This window comes from Camellia sinensis, chromosome 12 (assembly GCF_055761805.1).
Source record: "Camellia sinensis isolate YWXY chromosome 12, ASM5576180v1, whole genome shotgun sequence".
NCBI classification, from domain to species: Eukaryota; Viridiplantae; Streptophyta; class Magnoliopsida; order Ericales; family Theaceae; genus Camellia; species Camellia sinensis.
In genome coordinates this window covers 44,243,340-44,262,723 of record NC_138972.1, presented here as the reverse complement: position 1 = coordinate 44,262,723, position 19,384 = coordinate 44,243,340, and the positions used below count along the sequence as shown (strand labels likewise).

Genomic DNA, 19,384 nt, shown 5'->3' with positions numbered 1-19,384 from the left:
AGAGATGTGCAGGGCAAAGATTCAGTTTCTTCTGCAAGAAGAGAGGCAAATCTTTCAAAACACCTTTTTAGGGGTTTGGAGTTGAAGAAGAGAGGAAAAGAGAGAAGAAACCAAGTTGGAGGAGAAGACGGGCATGAATCCGGGTAGAAGCGAGTCGAGCAGCCCTCGCTGAATCGGGCTTATTTATCTGTACACTTGGATTTTAGCTATGGGGCCACCACCATCGGAAAGCTTACTTCCGGGGCTTCATTTTGCACTCAAGAATCTCTTAAAGCCAAGTCCGGGTGGGGGAGATATGATCAGTTGAAGTCGGGCATCATCCCGGTTGGATCGAATCTGCGCGGCTTCACGAAAAAGGGCATAACTTTTTGCACAGGAGGAATTTTAATGCAAGGTTTGCGCCATTGGAAAGCTAACTTCCGGGGCTTAAATTTGGACACCAACCGGCCGTTTTTTGACCTTACCGGCCATCCACCGGCACTATATTTATCCGGCCGGAAATTTATTGTGCCGACCGGCACTTTATTTTGCTGACCGGCAATTTTTGCTAGCCGACGACCTTCCAGAGCATTCTGCAGATTGAGTGGATTCCAGCTGTGCCAGCTGGAATGCACAGAATCGATCCCCCACGCACATGTGTGTTTATTTTGCACCTTGTGAGCCTTTGAACCCCTTAACCTTCTAGAAGCTTGAACCCTTTGGCCAAGCTTCTTGGAGAAGCTGAAGCTTGGCCAGCTATTTTAGCTTCCTCTAGAAGCCTTGCACCCCCTTGAACTCCTTTGACCCTTTCCCTTTACTTAGCTTGTAAGTTAAATGCTTCCCTTGCCTTATATAAGCACCATTCCTCTCCCTTTGTCTAGGTTAGAGATTTGAAGCAAAAAAACCAGAGATATACCACATATATCTGATATACATACATACAACCCTCCATCTCTCTCCATATCTCTCTCATTCAACCATCAAATACCCTTGTTCTTGGGCCATTTCTTCATCAACTCATAGCACAAGGCATCCAACGCCCATTCCAGCAGCTTGAGGCTGTCCTCCAGAGGTTAAAAGCTCCCAAACTCGGTCCAAAGGTTGCAAAAGATTGGTTCTACAAGGGTGAGTCCCACTTTCCCTCTTTTGTGCATTTTTTTGGCCTATATCTTAGCTCCTTGTGGTTACATCTTTCGGCTCCGACCCAAACTTCAAATCATCATATTTTGAGGTCCTCTTCATGTTTGATTGAGGACCTCTTGCTGTTTGAGGACAGTAGCTAGCACTTCCTTCATTAGCCCTCTTTATGCCATAATTTTGCATAATATTTTTGGCTTGTGTGTGATCTGTTTTGAGGCATGTTATAAACTGTGAAGTTGCTTATTTTGAGCCCTTCTTCAACATTGAAGAAGGGCTCAACACTGTTTGGATACTCTATGTGCTACTTGCTTTGAAATCCATGTGGTAGCCCCGTTTTTGTATGCCATTTTAGCCCCATCTTTGCTTGCTGTTTGGCCATGCCATAAACTGTAAAAATGCTTATCTCAGGGCTGCCTTGCTTTTGTCTTCATGCTCCATGTCCATATTATGCATGCTTTGTATAGCTGTAAGCCATTTCATGTGCCTAATTTTGCATTTCGGGATTCATTCCATGCGTTGAGTGTTGTTTCGTTATGTTTCGGGGCTGTTTTGCATCACCTATCACCTCTGAAATTTTCATGCAATTTTTCCATGTTTGTACCTTTCAAATGCGTCGAAAAGTGGCTTCATTATGCTTAAGTCTTGGACCATGTATCTATGCATGTTTGCATGTCATTTGCCTCCATGCACTTAGCATTTTGGCCACTGTTTTGGGCCTAACTAGAGCTGCCTAATTCATGTTTAAGACCATCCTTTGCTTATTTGCATGCTCACCTTGCATGTTTGCTTGTATCGGCATTTTGCATCCTTAGCTCGTATGCCTAAGTTGCATTGCATCTTGCATGCATCACCTTGCCTCTTGAGATGAGTATGATAGAGGTTAGGCCCCCTTGTGTGTTTATTTGGTTTGCATGCATTTTGAAATTGAAGTTGCACACTTGATTCTTTGGGCCATCATGCATGGAAATGCGTGATTGGTGGTCCGAGAATTGGGGCACATCCTCCTTTGAGTCATTAACATGATAAGGAATGTGATTGGTGCATAAATTGTTTGAATTGCATTGCCATGCAAGATTTTGCCCTCTGCTGCTGTGAGTTGCAGGTTCTGCAGGAATTTATTGCCAGCCGGCAGTATTTAGTGCCGACCGGCAGTCAATCGATGGCCGGTGGATCTATTTTGTGCCGGTGACTAAATGCTACTGCCGGTGGAAATTCTGGTCAGCCGATGATATCCCCCAGTGTCCTGAGAGGCATCCCTAAGACTTTGGCAGTTTTCAGAAGAGCAGAGCAGGGAAAACAGAGGCAAACTATGCATGGCAGTGCGATTCCGAGCCAGTCCCGAGCATGTGTTGCATCTGGCCCTCGCCCCGAGGCGGTTTACTGCTTTTCTTTAGTTTAGTTAATTTGTTAATTAATTAAGCAATTTGTAATATTTAATTAGCTTGCGTAGTTAATTAATTTGTATTATTATTTTGGTCCCTCCGAGCGAGGGCAAACTTGTAATAAGTGTGGGTGCGTGTGTGTATGTCTTCCAACCCCCACTTCTTTCTCCCTTTTATTTACCTGCTTATGATGGTAGATTAGGGCACATTTATTTTAGCATACCTTATGCTATGCATGCGTGCATTCATGCATTTGTTGACATGCACCGGGCTCGGTACATCATACAAACTACATTGTACTTTTCAATTCCAAATTGAATACATGTTACCTGTAGCATTTCATATGCCATTTTAGGGTTAGCCGAGCCTGTTTAGATTGCATCTTTGCATGTGTTGCATTAGCCATTTTTAACATGAACTAGGATCATGCATATGATTACTAACTAGTTTCTGTTTTGGCTCGGAGTACTAGGTAAGCTTTTATGCTTTAGCATATCGCATGCGTGTGAATGTTGCCATGATAGCATGATTACCATGAGGCTAGCTGCTTATGTGATATAACTGCTTGAATGCCTGTGGATGGAGGTCAAATTACCTAAATTGAAATAATGCATTAAAACTGTGAGTTTCAAGCCCACTAGATAGTGGCAAAATCATCTTTTCTAAAAGCCCACTTGAGGGTGGCAAAATCTGTATTTTAGCCTACTTGCGAGTAGCAAACCATTTTCAAAACAAACATGAAATGTTTTGTTCCAATTTGGGCGATTTGGTCTATACTTGTTTGATGCGCGCATAACATAGTAATTCTAGGCTAACAATTGGTTTAAGAACACATAAAGTTTTCAAAAACGGATATCACGGTTAGTAGAGGCCGGTCTTCGGACCGGGCGAAAGGGGGTGCTCATAGCTGACCTTCCCCGATCGTACCCAAGCTCCCGAGCCGAGACAACTCCGGTGATGACGGACATGTGGCCTTCGGCACCGAGTCAGGGTTTCCTAAATTCTCCCATTTTAAAATATTTAGGTGGCGACTCTGTATCTGGCAAAGCAGTCCATGTTTGGCACTACTTTTTCAAAAATCTGTTTCTCAAAACGATTTGCCAGATTTGGACTATTTGGTTCAGATTAAGAACCGTGACACAAATCGAGTCCGAACTGTAGCATGAGGCCCACGGGCGCGTCTACACCGGGTTATATATTGGAGGGAGGGGATTTGGCAATGGGCGTGGTTCCAGGGGCTTCAGATGCCTTTTTCTAATCAGGACCCCCAAGGCTTTGGATAGAGACATATAAATTAGGGTAAAAGTCCTCTGGCCCCTAGGTGGGTACTTTGCAGGTTGTATGGTGGCTCTAGATGTGCTGGTGAAGGGTGTAGTTATTTTTGGCGTGGTGGTGACCATGCCGACGTCAGAAGTTCTTACGGCTGCATTGCTACTTGTAGCTGCATTCGAACCGCGTGTAAACGCCCTCTTGGGCTGCTCCTTTTCCTGGTCAATCAGACATTGCTTCATAGCATCTTCTATCTGTACCCCTATCTCATGCAAGTCAGCAAAGGTGGGGAGGGGTAAGACAATCATCTTCTGCATTAGCTTGGGTTGCAGGTTGCGAACAACCATTCTTATCTGATCCTTTTCGGGTGGCCGAGTTGTCATCATGGAGGCCTTGGCCCTCCATCGAGTGACAAATTCAGAGAAGCCTTCCTTCGGCTCCTGCCGGGTAAGCAACCTGTCCTAGTTTGGAAATGTCTCTATGGCTTCCGATATGCAACTAGGTCAAATGGTCAAAAAAGGTGCCTCAGCAAGACCACCTAATATACCCCTCGCACCTAACACCGAGAAGTGAAAGGTGGATCAAACGCTACGGCGGTGATCAAGATCCAAGGTTTGTGTTCCCATCGTGGCAGAGCCCACAACCGGTTAGCCTTATGGCACGCTTTTTCAAGCAAGCCTCTAGCAAATCGTTCAGGAATAGCAGATGGAAAACACTGTGACTTAGGCGCATCGATGCAAATACAATGCAAAAAAACACATAAGTGTAAATAAAACAACATATCATGAGTTCGAGTCAAGTTCTCTAAATCCCCAGCAGAGTCGCCAGAAATTGTAGACTCGACTTTCTTCGCGCGCCCCCCTTTCGGAGAGGCACGGATTGGCCTCCTACAGTTCGGACTCCTGTCACGGTTCTGAATCTAATCTCACAAAGTGCAATGTGAGACTGATAAACACCAAGGAGTCCAATTCGGCAAATCATTTTGGAAAATCAGATTTTAAATCAAATAATGCCAAAACTTGACTGCTTTGCCAGATTACAGAGTCGCCACCTAAATATTTTATTTTTGGAAAATTTAGGAAACCCTGACTCGTGCCAAAGGCCACGTGTCCATCATCACCAAAGTTGTCTCGGCTCGGGAACTTGGGTACGAGAGAGGAAGGTCCGGAAATGAGCACCCCCGCCCGCCCGATCAAAGATCGGCCTCCACTAAGCATGATATGTAGTTTGAAAAACACATGTGTTCTTATTCCGATTATTTAGCCAACTTTACTACGTGATGCGCACAGCATACAAGTATAGACTAAAATCGCTAGAATTAGAACAAAACAACTCATGTTTGTTTTTGAAAATGGTTTGAAAGTGCCACCCTCAAGTGGGCTTAAAACATGATTTTGCCACGTCGCAAAGTGGGCTTAAAACTCACATTCGATGAATTGTTCCAATTCAAGCAATCAATCCTTCATCCACAAGCATTCATGCAGTTAATCAATTAAGCAAATAGCCTCATGGCAAGCATGCGAAACATGGCAACACTCACACTCATGCAAGTTTGCTAAAGCGTAAAACTTACCGTGTACTCCAAGCCAAAACAAAAGCTACTTAGAAATCATACATGATCCCAACTATGTTAAGATGCCTAATCCAACACATGCAATAATGCAACTAATAGGCTCAGCTATCTAGGATGGCATATGAATGCGACAATTTGATAACATGCTTTGAAACACGTATTCAAATAGGTGTTGAAAAACAATGTAGTTTGAATAAAGCGTCGAGCCTCGGTGCATGCAAGACAAATGAATGATGCAAACATGCAAGCATAAAGTATGCTAATTGAAAATGACCCTAATCTAACCATTAAAAGCGGATAAATGAAAGGGAGAAAGACGTGGGGTTGGAAGACATGCACACACACACGCACGCTTATTACAACATTGCGCCCTCTCGAAGGAGGGTCCGAATAAATAAGCTAAGCTAAGCTAACTAATCTAATTAAACTAATTAGAATAATTATTACAACACTTAGCACACTAATTAATTAAATTATAAAGCCAATGCTAACTAATAAGTAAAGATTAAATTATACTACTTCAGCTTTTTTTTAGAAAGTTGAACATGCATGCATTCAGTTTCTCGCCTAAAAAGCCCACCGGCTTGCTCATGAGAGACTCTATTTGCAGGGTTACTCCAAGAACTCTCTGCTCTGCCTTACCAACTCCATGCTGAGGAATTCACCAGTGGCCTGCCGGCTATGAGAAGCTGCTGCCATCCATCTGCCGGCCAAAGAGAGGCACTGCCGGCCATTGATGAAGCACTACCGGCCACTGGTGTGCTGAATCACCATTCTACAACAGAGCTCAAACAGAGGAAAATGAAGGGTTTTTCTAGGACATGTTTGTACTGCACCCTCTTTTTATCATCTCAAAACATCAAAGGAGAGGAGCTATTGGGTCTAAGACCACCAATCAAGCATCTCAATGCATGATGGCCAAGGATCCAACTTGTACACTTTCAATAAATGCAGAAAACAAAGACTCAAGGACCACTACCTTATCATGGATGATCAAAGGCAATGGAGACAAAGGGTATTGGCTCACTTTCATCACTTTGAGTATGAAATGGACCAATCCACCTTGTGTTCAATATAACGTCCGATTGAACACAATGCAATGCAAATGCAACATGCTTATATTGGCATGTTTTACTTGATTCAATTCTTGTTTACACATTTTAAGTTACCAAACCATTCTTTAATTGATTTGTCCAATGTGAAAGTCCTCTAATGAGAGAGAGGTCAATCAAAAGATGACTTAAGAGATGAGAGAGACCATGCCTTTGACTAGGAGGAACCCTCAAAAGAGGGTTAAAGCCATCTCAAGCTTAAAGACAACTTTAAGACTAACCAAACCTCAAAACAAATAGAAAAAGGAAGAAATGAGGGAGGTGGCAGAATTTCATTGTTGAAATGGCATGAGACACATGACTATAACATGCAAACAACTCGTGTATAACATGTTAGAGACTTAAGCATTAAAACTAGTGAAGAGCTTTACACTAGAACCCTGCAACACCAAGCTCAAATGGCCAAACCAGCTCTGGACAGACCTCAAACATGCCAAAACAGAGGTTGAAATGTGTTGAGATGGTAGCATGAAATGCAAGAAAATCATGTTCATGTATTGGCTCACAAACAAGGCATAAAACACAACTCTCAAAAGTAATGAAAGAGTGGAATATGTGAGAGTGTGACAGAGATATAAGCACTGAAATCACATGTTAAATGATGCCAAAACATGCAATCATCACATACACAACATGTTAGAGGCCTTAAAACACTAAGCTAGTAGAGGCCTTTGCACTACAACCAAGCATAACAAGTCTCACATGACCAAGGTCACTCAAAACAGAGTTAAAGCATGCTAAATCAGTGGAAAAAACTTGCTGGAATCAAACTAACACAAGCTAGGATGATAGGCTAAATCATCAAGTATGTTAGCCTAGTAATCATGATTGCACTACAAATACAAAAAGCAAGCAACAAGTGACACAACCAACCAAAAACAGAGTTAAAGCATGTCAAAACAAAGCCAAAAGCATGCTTGAACTAAGCTACAAAATGGTAGAAATGCATGCTCAACTATTAGGCCATCTACACATGCAACCAAGATACAAGGAGGAGAGGCCACCACCTCCTATTTTGGACCTCAAAACCAAGTTTCTACCACTAAAAACCTTCTGAGTTTTAGTGGTAGAAAGGCCAAACAAATGGTGTTTCAAAAGCTTAGAAAGATGGCTCAAAAATCTTTACAAGCCAAAGAGCCAAGGGAGGAAACCACCCCGTAACCACACAAGGCTTAAACAAACATTTTAAGAACTTTAAAATAGAAATTTTTAGATGCTAAAACCAACTTTAAAGTAGCATACAAAGGTGGCCAAGCAATGAACTAAAACAAAGCTTAAAAGTGGTAAATCCTTACCCTTGAAGCATAGCAACAAATCAGCAAGAGTTCCACGCTAAAACCACTCTGAGAAGCTCAAACAAGGCCTCCAAGAACCTCAGCCCCAAAGTGAAGGTGTTTGGCTAAGGGTGCTAGTGCAAATGTGTGGAGAAAGCTCACTTTCAAGCATAAAATATAGAGAGAGAGAGAGAGAGAGAGGATTCCAGAGAGAGAGAGAGAGACACGAAAAAATCTTGCTCAGCAAAATGTTGTAACCCTTTGCATGCATATAGATGAGCTCTATATACAGAAGATACAAAGGCTTCTTGTAAAGATCCAACCATCCACATGCAAGCAGATGGGCTCATCTATGCAAACAACTATCAAAATATCTACAAAAATATCTACTGATACATTGGTGGCCGGCCTGCCATCAGTGATGGTCGGAAGTGCCTCATTGATGGCCAACAGGCCTCATCAATGGCGGGCAGGCCAAAGTGCATGGCTGACAGAGCCCAATCATGGCTGGCAGTGCACCACAAACAACAAGCTAGAAGGACCAAAACATGGTTCGAAAATGAGAAAGAATGGATGCAGGGTTTGGAAAGCTCAAACCTGTAGCGTTCCGCCGTGGATTTTGAGTCCTCAATGAGCAATCATACTTGACATTAGATGTACCTGCAAGGACATCCAAGTCTTGAGAATGGTCAAAAATGGGATGTCCGCACCTAGCTAATTACTACGAATTTACTAACTATTACAAACCAAATAAAATATATTAACTACAAGCTAATTAGTACAAATTGGCCCTCGCATAAGAGGGTCCGAATAAATGAATTAGCTAAGCTACTTAACTAACTATTACAACGCCAAATTTAACTAACTATCCTAACTAATTAAATGAATACATCACAAAATTAATTACTCTAACTAATTAATTACAACACAAATATAATAATATAAAAGACTAATGAAGTAGTAACACTATAGGATTAATTAAACTAAGTAATTAAGTACTCTAATTAATCAGCCCCAAGAAGTAAGGAATGCCCATGCATGAAGGCGGTTTCCACTTGAAAATGCCTTTGTTTTGCTGCCAAAAGGGTTCTGTTTTGCAGTTAGAAAATTGCAATGTTTTGCCTCAGCTTCTGCTCTGTCCTGCAGGAAAAAAGGACACTGCCTGGCTGAAAAAGGTGGCTAGGAGACCCGAAGTGGTGGACGGCCATACAAAAAAAGTGGCCGGCCAGCCACTAGTTTGTGATATTGCCTTGTTGCAATAGATAACAAACAAAACATTTTCAGGGGATGTCTATCCATCTTGCCTCTCCTTATCATCAAACAGCTCAAAGGAGAGGTAGGCTTGATTCGTAAACCATCAATCGATGCAAATTCATTGCATGATGGCCTAAGAATCAAGGGATACAATCTCAATAAATGAAACTAAAGACAAACAAGAACCTCTCTCTATCATGGAATTGATCAAGGGAAGTGGTTGACATTGATTCTTGCACCGTTTTCATCACTAACAAGTATGAAAACGACTCAAGACTCAATAGGTTCAATTAACTTTTGATTAACCCCAAACCGTTTTATTATCTTGCTCCATTTTACTCCAATTTTAATACCACTTTTAATTACCTTTCCATTCCTTAAGCCTTTTAGTCCAACAATGAAGATTAAGTCCACTATGGAAAGAAGTGTCAAACAAATTGTTGTTTTGGGCATGGGAGATGTCATGCCATTGGTAATGGACCTCCGAAGAGATTAAACCATTAAACACAACAATCTCTATCTCAAGCTTAAACAAGCAATCGGTTTGAAACGACTCTCCAAGCAAAGAAGAAGCCAAGAAATGAGAGAAGTACAAAGATGGTTAGAGATGAACACAAGTATGGAAAGCTTGAAATAAATACTATCAACTCAAATAGGCTGGTGTCTAATGGCTAAAACACCAAACCTATGAGGACTGTTACATTACAAGTATGCAATACAAAGCATAAATGACACAACCAGCCTAAAATAGTCCTAAAGTAAGAAAAAATAATATTGAAATTTATGTAAGAATAGCTAAAAGACTAAGCTAAAATAATGGAGCAATTAAGCTAGCAAACAAGCCAAAAGAGGGATGGCTAACCCCTCCATTTTTGGGACTTCAAAACCACATTTTTTAGCCTCTGAATACCTCAAAAAATCAGTGGTAAAAAGTTTGAAAAAAGTTGAGGAAGAGATGGGAAACATAAGGGGAAAAGCTTAGGAGACAAGGTACAAAGAAGAGTGATTAACCCCTCTACCTTTAATAGCCTTAAACCACAAGCTTCAGCCCATAAAAACAGTTGAAAAATAGCCCAAAAACAACAAATAAAGATAGAAAAGAAGTAGCGTAAAGATAGTCAAAGTTATACCTCTTAACGCAAGGTAACTCTTTTGTTAATAAACCCACAAATTCTCATTCTCAAGAGCTGAGATTTAAGCTTAAGATCCTCAGCAAGAAGAGATAAATTTTTTGTTTAGGAAGTGTAGATAGAGAGTGTGTAGGTTGCAAGATAGAGAGAGAGTGTGTTATACAAGTATTGGAGTTTTGGAATTTTTTCTAACCTAATTTTATGAGAGGGGGTCAAGTATATAAGGAAAAACATGTTGCTAGCTCAGAAATATCAGTTTAGAAATAGTTGGTGCAATGCATGCACCTATGGGGACAGCTGGCACAGTTGGTAGCAAAATATCTACTTTTGACGCAAGTGGTGGCCGACCGTACACTGCTTCTGGGTGGCTGTACACTTGTGGGGACACTTGGCTAGCCAATCTACTCAAAATGGCCTAATGTTTCACAACTGGCCGGCCATACCCTATTAGCGGCCAGCCGTCCACAAAAATCTACTTCTAGCCCGACTTCAAACGGGCATATCTCCTTCATCTGGTTTCGATTTCAGGTGATTCTTAAGTATAAATTTAAGCCCCAGAAGTCTAATTTTCAATGATGGTGGCCTCACATCTAAATTCTAAGTGTGCAAAGAGATATGCCTATTTTAGTGAAGGATACTCATTTATCTCTTAACGGTTTGATGCCCAACTTCTTCCGCAATTAGTTTTCTGCCCTCCTCTCCTATTTTCTTCAAATCCAAACCTATAAATAAGATGTTTTAAAGATTTTTCAAAGAGTTCACATCTGTTTCATTTATTTCCACTTTGTCCTTACTTGGTTTACCGAAAAGTGCAATATTTTTAAACGAAATGCGAGCCTTGGAATATCGTAGAAACATTTGGAAAAATATTTTGAAGAAGAGGGTTTTAAGGTCTAAAATAGTTTTGGTCAAAAATGGGGTGTAAGGTTGGGATTTAGAAGCTCTTCTTGCTGAAGAAATCGAATGTTTGTATAGCATAACTTTCATCATCGAATGATCAACCTAGGGCGTCTAAGTCTTGGTGGGGAGGAGATACTTGGTCATGGATGAGAAGTGGGTTCGTAGTAACATTGGGGTCTTGAGGTGGTGTTATCGTCTGGTTGTTGATGAGATTCTGAACCTCATGACGAAGACGGTAGCAACGGTCGGTGCCATGACCGCGCTGCTGATGATATGTACAGTATTTGGTGGGGTTATGTATAGCAGGGAGTAGGTCAGGAAGAGGTTGGAGATAAAGGGATTTGAGATACCTTCTTTCCATTAGGACTTTTAGTGCACTAGTTAAGCTCATATGGAGGGAGGTGAAAGTTTTGCCTTCAGTTCGGGTTGGACTGGCTGTTTGTGGGTTGGTATTGGCAAAAAGGTCAACAATTTTGGGATTGGTAGCAACGGTATTGAGTTCAGTGGGTTTGGGAATAGTTCTACTGCTATCATTGGTATTCCTGGAAAACACCCTCCTTGTTGGGTCGTTTGCCCTAGAAATAATCCCTCTATTAAATGCACTTTCAATCTGAATCCCTATTTCATACAAAATTTTGAAAGTGAATAGTGGGGCGACTATTAAATTTTGTAACATATCAAGCTCAAGGTTTTGCACCACTATTCGCACTTGGTCCCTCTTAGAAGGTTGATTTGTCATTTGTGCTGCCTTTGCACCATACCTTGCAAAAAATTCCACAAAAGGTTCTTTAGGATTCTGGTGGGTTGCTTCAAGCTTTTCAGTGGTCATTTCAATTTGGATATTGTAAGCATACTGATTGAAAAATGTCTCATCCAAATCTTCCCAGTTCTGCTTTACTTTATCCTCCAACTTGGCGTACCAAGTGGCACCTGATAGGGTTCTGCCATACATGGAGAGCTTATGAGGCTTAGTCAGACCCATCAGTTTCAGGACGTCCAAGAAAAGCCAGATATCTACCATAAATCTCTAGACCCGTCAAAACAGTCAATATGTGGCGTTTTGAATCTATCTGAGAGCCTTATGGCAGCCTCGGTGTACCCATCCTCAATGTTGGGAATAGAGCTAATTTCCTGTGCCTTTTTGAATTGCTTCTCAAGGTTAGCTAGTTTTAACAAGGTCAGGTCGAGATCATCAATGTCAAGGGGATAAAGCCCCTCATTAGGCTGCACCAGGGATCTGAAAACTCGAGCTTGAGCCAACCTTTCTCAAGGATCTGGACCTTGCAAATCTTCAGCTAGCGGAAGTGGGTCAAAGTTCGGCTGGGGACCCAGGCCTGGATGTGTGGTAAATGCCCCAGATGGGCGTTGCATCTCAGCAATGGTCTTATCCTCCATGACAATTATCTAGTTTAGGGCTGTTATCATGGCCACAACTGGTTTTCGACTCTTTGCCATCACGGGTCTGCTGAGTTGGCAATTGGGAAAATGGATGGGTGTAAGCTGAGAGCTCTTGCAATTATTACAAACATCATAAAATAGCAGAAACACCTCTTGCAATTATTCTTTGTGCATTAAAACAAATGGAGATAAGACATACACAAGACACTTCTCAATATCATCAACCTTCTCAAATAATCAAAACCAATTGTCATTTCATTCATTTGTCAACCAGGACTAGGAGTAGAATAGTGAAGTACTCAGAGCAAACAACATAACCTAGTACTTCCCAAAGAGTCAGAATGGTTGAGGTATTACTCGAAAGGGGTAAAGTAAAAAAGTTTCAAAGTTACCTCTGTTCGACTAGACATGATAGGCTTCCTAGCCAACAGCTCGGCAAGAATGTAACAAAGAATAACACTCAATGGTGAAAACAAACCTCCAATGACCCATTAGGAGAGGCTTGAACTTGACACCTTAACTGTTATGTTCAAACCTCAAATTGAGACATCAAAACCTCATCAATCCTATTAACTCATGTCTGACTCAATTAACAGATATCCCATAATGCCCAAACAATCAACATAATGGCCAATCAAAATCAACAAAACAATCAAAAATTAAAGGCAAAACCCATAATGCCCAAATCCTAACAAACAATCATAACCCTAACAATCATTAATTGATAAGGCCGGAAAACATGTTCTACAAATTGAAGCCAAAACCAAAACCTTAACACAAATTGCACGAAAAATCCAAACACAGAAACACAAACTCTAGTTTTTTTGCGATTATGCGTTTACCTTTTGTTGTGGTACCATTTTTTTCTGCTAGTCGACACCGCCGTATGCGAGTCCACACTCGTAGATGAAGATCTGTTCTATGCGTTCATAGAGATGTATGAGGATACAGTGTTGATGAGAGGATTTGGAAGAGATTAAGGGCTCGAATAGAGTCGAGTCTGAGGCGAGAGTGAGTAGAGAGAGATGGTTTTGGAGTCTGAGGAGAGAGAATAGACTTTACTTTTTTTTCCAGAGCATTCAAGCTCGAAAATTTCGAGCTACAGATCATTTTTGTTTTTTTTTTTTTTTTAGTCTTCTCCTACTTCATGTATTATTTAGACATCAAGAAGTTCCTAATTAATTGCACAAAAGAAAATTAAAATAAATAAATCAACCAATTATAAGAACAGACAAAAAAAAAATATATATATATATATATAAATACAAAAGTATACCACTTTAATAAAAATAATTTTAAATAGTAATAATAATATAAGCGGAGAGAGAACAATATTCACAATTTAACTGACTTGGCTGGGGTTTTGGGGCCATTTGTGCCTATTAATATGGAAAATGTTTCGTAACTCAAATTTTGTGGCTCAAATGGCTAAAACGACGTCGTTTTGGCCATTTTTATGTTGTTCTGTATTCAAAACGATGTCGTTTTGGCCATTTGAGCCACTTTTGAGCCACAAAATTTGAGTTACGTAGCATTGTCGAATTAATATATTGGTTAAAGGACATGCGTAGAATGAGATTTTAGGTGTATGTATAAATATATAAGTTAGGGTATAATTAAAATATTAAACGTGTGGAATTAAAAGAATAAACAAAAATTAAATAATTATATATACTGAAAAATGATGTGCTATAAAATAAGTAAGTTTGTGAAATAAATTTAAAAAATATATATAAATTGTAGTAATAATAGCAATCAGTGTGTTTGGTTTTAGTTTTTTGAATTAAGTTTTTGGAAAATTGAGTTTTTTGGTTTTCGTATTTTTTTTGTTTCTTAGTGAATATTTTTTAAATTTTAAACATTTTTTTTACTTTTTTAGATGCACCTTATTTAGATGTATTTAAAAAGTAAAAAAATTGTGAAAAAATATTTTTAAAAATTAATAAATACATAAAAATATAAAAAATGCACTGAATTCTCGTATTTTTTTTTTGTATTTTTGGTATTTAGTGAATTTTTGAAAGATTTGTTTCAATTTTTTTTACTTTTTAGGCATATTTATGTTAGGTATGTTTAAAAATTAAAAAAAAATTACTCAAAATATTTAAAAAATTCAATAAAAATAAAAAAATACAAAAAATAAAAAAATAAAATTTTTTAAAAAATATTTTTAAAAAATGATAATCAACCATGCTGAATAAGATGTACTTTGACGAAATTGCCAATCCTAGACGGATGAAACATGCTCCAGGTCCAGGAATCACATTTCACGCGTCCAACGTGTTTTTGCTTCGAACTTTGCCATTGTTCTCTATAGCAATAGAGTAATATTAGAGATCCTAAATATTCTATTAAAAATTTTATCAAATGTCTCACATGGGTGTGGGACCCATACAACGTGGGTTCCATGTGAGTCCCACACCATGTGAGATATTTGATAAAACTTTTAGTAGAATTTTTAGGACATTTAGCATTTTTGATAGCAATAAGTTGTGGTTTGACCAAATTTATTAATCCGTGCCTTGAACTTTGCAATCCGTGCCTTGGACGGCTTCTGAGAAGATATATCAAAAAATTATTAATCCGGTCCTTGAACTTTGCAATCCGTGCCTTGGACGGCTTCTGAGAAGATATATCAAGTATTTTTTTTTTTTGGGTACAGGTTGCGAGGAAAGTACAAAAATAGGGGCATTTCGGTCTTGTTAACCTCTGACTGTGTTTTTTTGGGTCAAAATAAATATAAATAGTATAAATTTTTTACTTTTGTAATGACTGTTTGACTTTTTATCATTTTTAAATCTATCTAAATACTTAATAATGTGTTGGTTTATTGAAATCTCAAAACAACTTTTTTTCATGTCTTGTGTGATCATTAATTAATTTTTATTTTTACAAATCATTGAATCTTAAAAGTAGATCTAATAAGTGAGTTTATATATATTTTTCTTGTGTATAATATTATTGCAATTATAGCTCGAAAGCTGTTGTTTTTCTTGTGATAATCTATTAAAATATCTATTACAACTATTTTTTTTTTATTTTTTCTAATTATTAACCAATCTATTTTGTACTTATTCTTGATAGGAGACAATAAATAGAAATCTAACTAAATATGGCAATAAAAAAATGATAATATATTGCATTAAGAGTACTGTTGTTCAAATTAAAAAATTAGATTTATTTTTCAAGCTCAATAATGGCGCTGTTTGGGAAGTGGCAAATGAGGCTATTATAGCCTCAAATGAGATATAAGTCAAAAAGCCCACTTTTCATTCTTTTTTATTAAAAAAAAAAAAAAAAAAATAGGTTCACTGCCGTGACAGTGTAGGCACAGCCTACATTGTCAAAGTGACAAATTGTTACATCACGTGAAAAATTACAGTTTTGTCCCTTCTCATCAATTTAAAAAAATATAATTTTAGGAACAAATTTGTCATTTTAAATTCAAATATCATTTCAACACATTTTTCAATACAACAACTCAAATAAAATCCATCTCATCTTCCCAAATGCAAAAACTAAAATAACCTACTAAAATAATCAAAAAATCAAATAACTATTAAAATAGTCATTTTCCAAACAAGGCCCAATATTTCAATCAATTAGAATATTTATGACAACATTTTATCTCATATTTTTCTTAATCGTTAAGTCAATTATTTTACTGACACACCGTTAATTTAAAAAATAGATTTGTCATCATTAGGAACTTAGATGGCTGGTGTGGTCCCAAATTATCCCATTCAATCTACAACTTTACAAGCAATCTCAATCAAAAATATATAATAAATAAATAAAATAAAAAATCTAAAAGGAATCCCCTATATATTATCGAGTCTTTTAGCCTTTAGAGCATCTTCAACCCACTAGACATATGATGCTTGTTAGTCAAAATGCCTAATGTGACTCACTTTTTTCAACTCCAATGCACTAGGCATATGCTTAGGCATTTTGGCTCAGCTCACATTCACTAGCTACATGTAGCTAGCCTTCAAGGCTAGGCAAAATGTATTTAATCATTAAGATTATTTCCCTCCATCTTTGTTGCTGACGTGGCATTCTATAAAGTTAATAGTATTTGGATGAATAGCTAAAATAAAGAGTATGGTTGGGGCAGAAACATGAAATCGTTGATAGACAAAATAAAATGTATACTTTTTAGATAGATAAAATACCTACTACCATTGGAGATGCTCTTATTCTGGAGTCTTTTAGCATTTGTTGCGTCGAATGTTATGAAGTGAGTGAAGTTGAAGTAGCAAGATAGAGACAACCAACTAGTTAAGCTACAAAAAAAATATAGAGGCAAGCAACCAACTAGCCCATGGATATTGAAGTTGAGGTAATTTCTAGAGAAACCATCAAGCCATCTTCTCCCACTCCCCATCACCTTAGAACCCACAAGCTCTCATCTAGAGACCAGCGCTCTACATTTCTTCACATGCCAGTGGTTTTCTTCTATGCCCCCAGTACTATTCATGCTACGTTTGGTGGTGGTGGTCGTGACAACGGTCATAAATATGATGACGTGTTCCATGAAATATCCCAACGTCTAAAGGTTTCGCTGTCTGAAACCCTCACTCACTTCTACCCACTTGCTGGAAGATTGAAAAACAATCTCTCAGTCGATTGCAACGATGAGGGAATTGATTTTTTTGAAGCTCGTGTCATCAACAACTGTGGTGTCTCCGACATTCTTGAACGACCCCGTATTCAAGGCATGGTCCCTTTGGCTCCACCCCAACCCACAGACTATAACAATGCCCCTGTGTCAAGCGTTCAAGTCAACTTTTTTCCATGCGGCGGAGTGGCTATTACCGTGCAAGTTTCCCACAAGATCGCTGATGGAGCTTCCTCTTTCTCATTTATCAAGGCTTGGTCTGAAATTGCCCTTGGATCCCCCAACACCGTAGTCCCAGATTTCACTGCTGTCTCCTCTCGCTTCCCCCGAATAGAGGACTTCCCAGTTACATCGTTAACATTCAGTGGAAAGGGCCCAAAGGTCGTTACAAAGAAGTTTGTGGTCGTTGCCTCAAAAATCGTTGACCTCAAGGCCAAAACTGCGAGCGCGAGCGTGCCACAACCCACCCGTGTCGAGGCTGTCACAGCGCTCTTTTGGAAATGCGCACTGGTTGCATCCAGATCAAGATTTGGTGGGAATCGAAAGTCGTATATGTTGATGGGAGCGATAAACTTGCGGTCAAAGCTTATACCACCTTTACCAAAACATAGTTTTGGAAATGTAGCAGGAATGTTCCAGATAATAATTGATAACGATGACGATGACTACGATGACTACGAGAGTGAAGTAACAGACATGTCGGGGTTGGTGTGTAAGATGAGGAAAGGGGTTGAAGAGTCTGTCATGCAGCACAATAATTTGTCTACCAAGGCAACACCGCAGGCGAAGAAGGAATATGAAATGGAGATGTATTACCATAGCAGCTTGGGTGGATTTTCTGTATATGAAACGGATTTTGGATGGGGGAAGCCGACATGGGTGGGGATTGCTGGTCAGGCTTCTATTAGGCCACCTGGAATGACATTGATGGATACAAGAGATGGTGAGGGAGTAGAAATTTGGTTGACTCTAATTGAAGAGGACATGGCCATAGTTGAAGCTAACCAGGAGTTGCTGTATTATGTCTCACCAAACAGAGCTGCTCTCTAAAACAACCAGTCCAGTCCTGTGGATGGATGGTCAATGATGGTTTCATTATTATCTTTCTGCCTATGTATTTCCAAGTTTTATGTATTAAGAATTAATGTCTTGTTTGTAGCCCTCTTGTTTGGCGGTGTTTGGAAAAAAAACTTTTTGGGTTTTTTTTTTTGATTTTTTTTACTAAAAGACAAAATTTTTACAAAATTAAAAAAAATAAATCCGTACAAAATATCACATCCAATCTCATAATTATTTTATTTTTTTCTCTCACAAACATCACATCCAATCACAAAAAAACACAACTACCTTCTCAAACACCAAAAGTTTTTTCTCCAATAATATTTTACAACTAAAAAAACCTACATAAAACCCACTTCCCAAACACCCATTTTAGGAATAGCAGATGTCAAACACTATGACTTAGGCACACCGATGCAAATGCAATGCAAAGAAACACATAAGTGTAAATAAAACAACATATCATGAGTTCAAGTCAAATTCTCTAAATCCCCAGCAGAGTCGCCAGAAACTGTAGACTCGACTTTCTTCACGCGCCCCCCTTTCGGAGAGAGGCGAATTGATCTCCTACAGTTCGGACTCTTGTCACGGTTCTGAATCTAATCTCACAAAGTGCAATGTGAGACTGATAAACACCAAAGAGTCCAATCAGACAAATCATTTTGAAAAATCAGATTTTAAATCAAATAATGCCAAAACTAGAATGCTTTGCCAGATTACAGAGTCGCCACCTAAATATTTTATTTTTGAAAAATTTAGGAAACCTTGACTCGTGACAAAGGTCACGTATCCGTCATCACTAAAGTTGCCTCGGCTCGGGAACTTGGGTACGAGAGGGGAAGGTCCTGAAATGAGCACCCCCGCTCGCCTGATCAAAGATCGGCCTCTACTAAGTATGATATGTTTGAAAAACACATGTGTTCTTATTCCGATTATTTAGCTAACTTTACTACATGATGCGCATAGCATACAAGTATAGATTAAAATCGCAAGAATTGGTTTGAAAGTGGCACCCTCAAGTGGGCTAAAGTGCGAATTTGTTACCCTCAAGTGGGCTTAAAACATGATTTTGCCACTTCGCAAAGTGGGCTTAAAACTCACATCCGATGAATTGTTCCAATTCAAGTAATCAAGCCTTCATCCACAGGCATTCATGCAGTTAATCAATTAAGCAAATAGCCTCACGGCAAGCATGCGAAACATGGCAACACTCATACTCATGCAAGTATGCTAAAGCGTAAAACTTACAGTGTACTCCAAGCAGAAACAAAAGCTAGTTAGAAATCATGCATA

General features: G+C 39.0%; 1 protein-coding gene across 1 annotated transcript; it reads left to right on the top strand.

Annotated features, from left to right (window-relative positions):
* The first annotated feature begins 16,620 nt into the window (after positions 1–16,620).
* Positions 16,621–18,190, top strand: LOC114277428 (vinorine synthase-like). The gene has a single exon (XM_082898447.1). It carries the CDS (start codon positions 16,736–16,738, stop codon positions 18,080–18,082), a length of 1,347 nt encoding a protein of 448 aa, XP_082754573.1. The 5' UTR covers positions 16,621–16,735; the 3' UTR covers positions 18,083–18,190.
* The last annotated feature ends 1,194 nt before the right edge of the window (positions 18,191–19,384 follow it).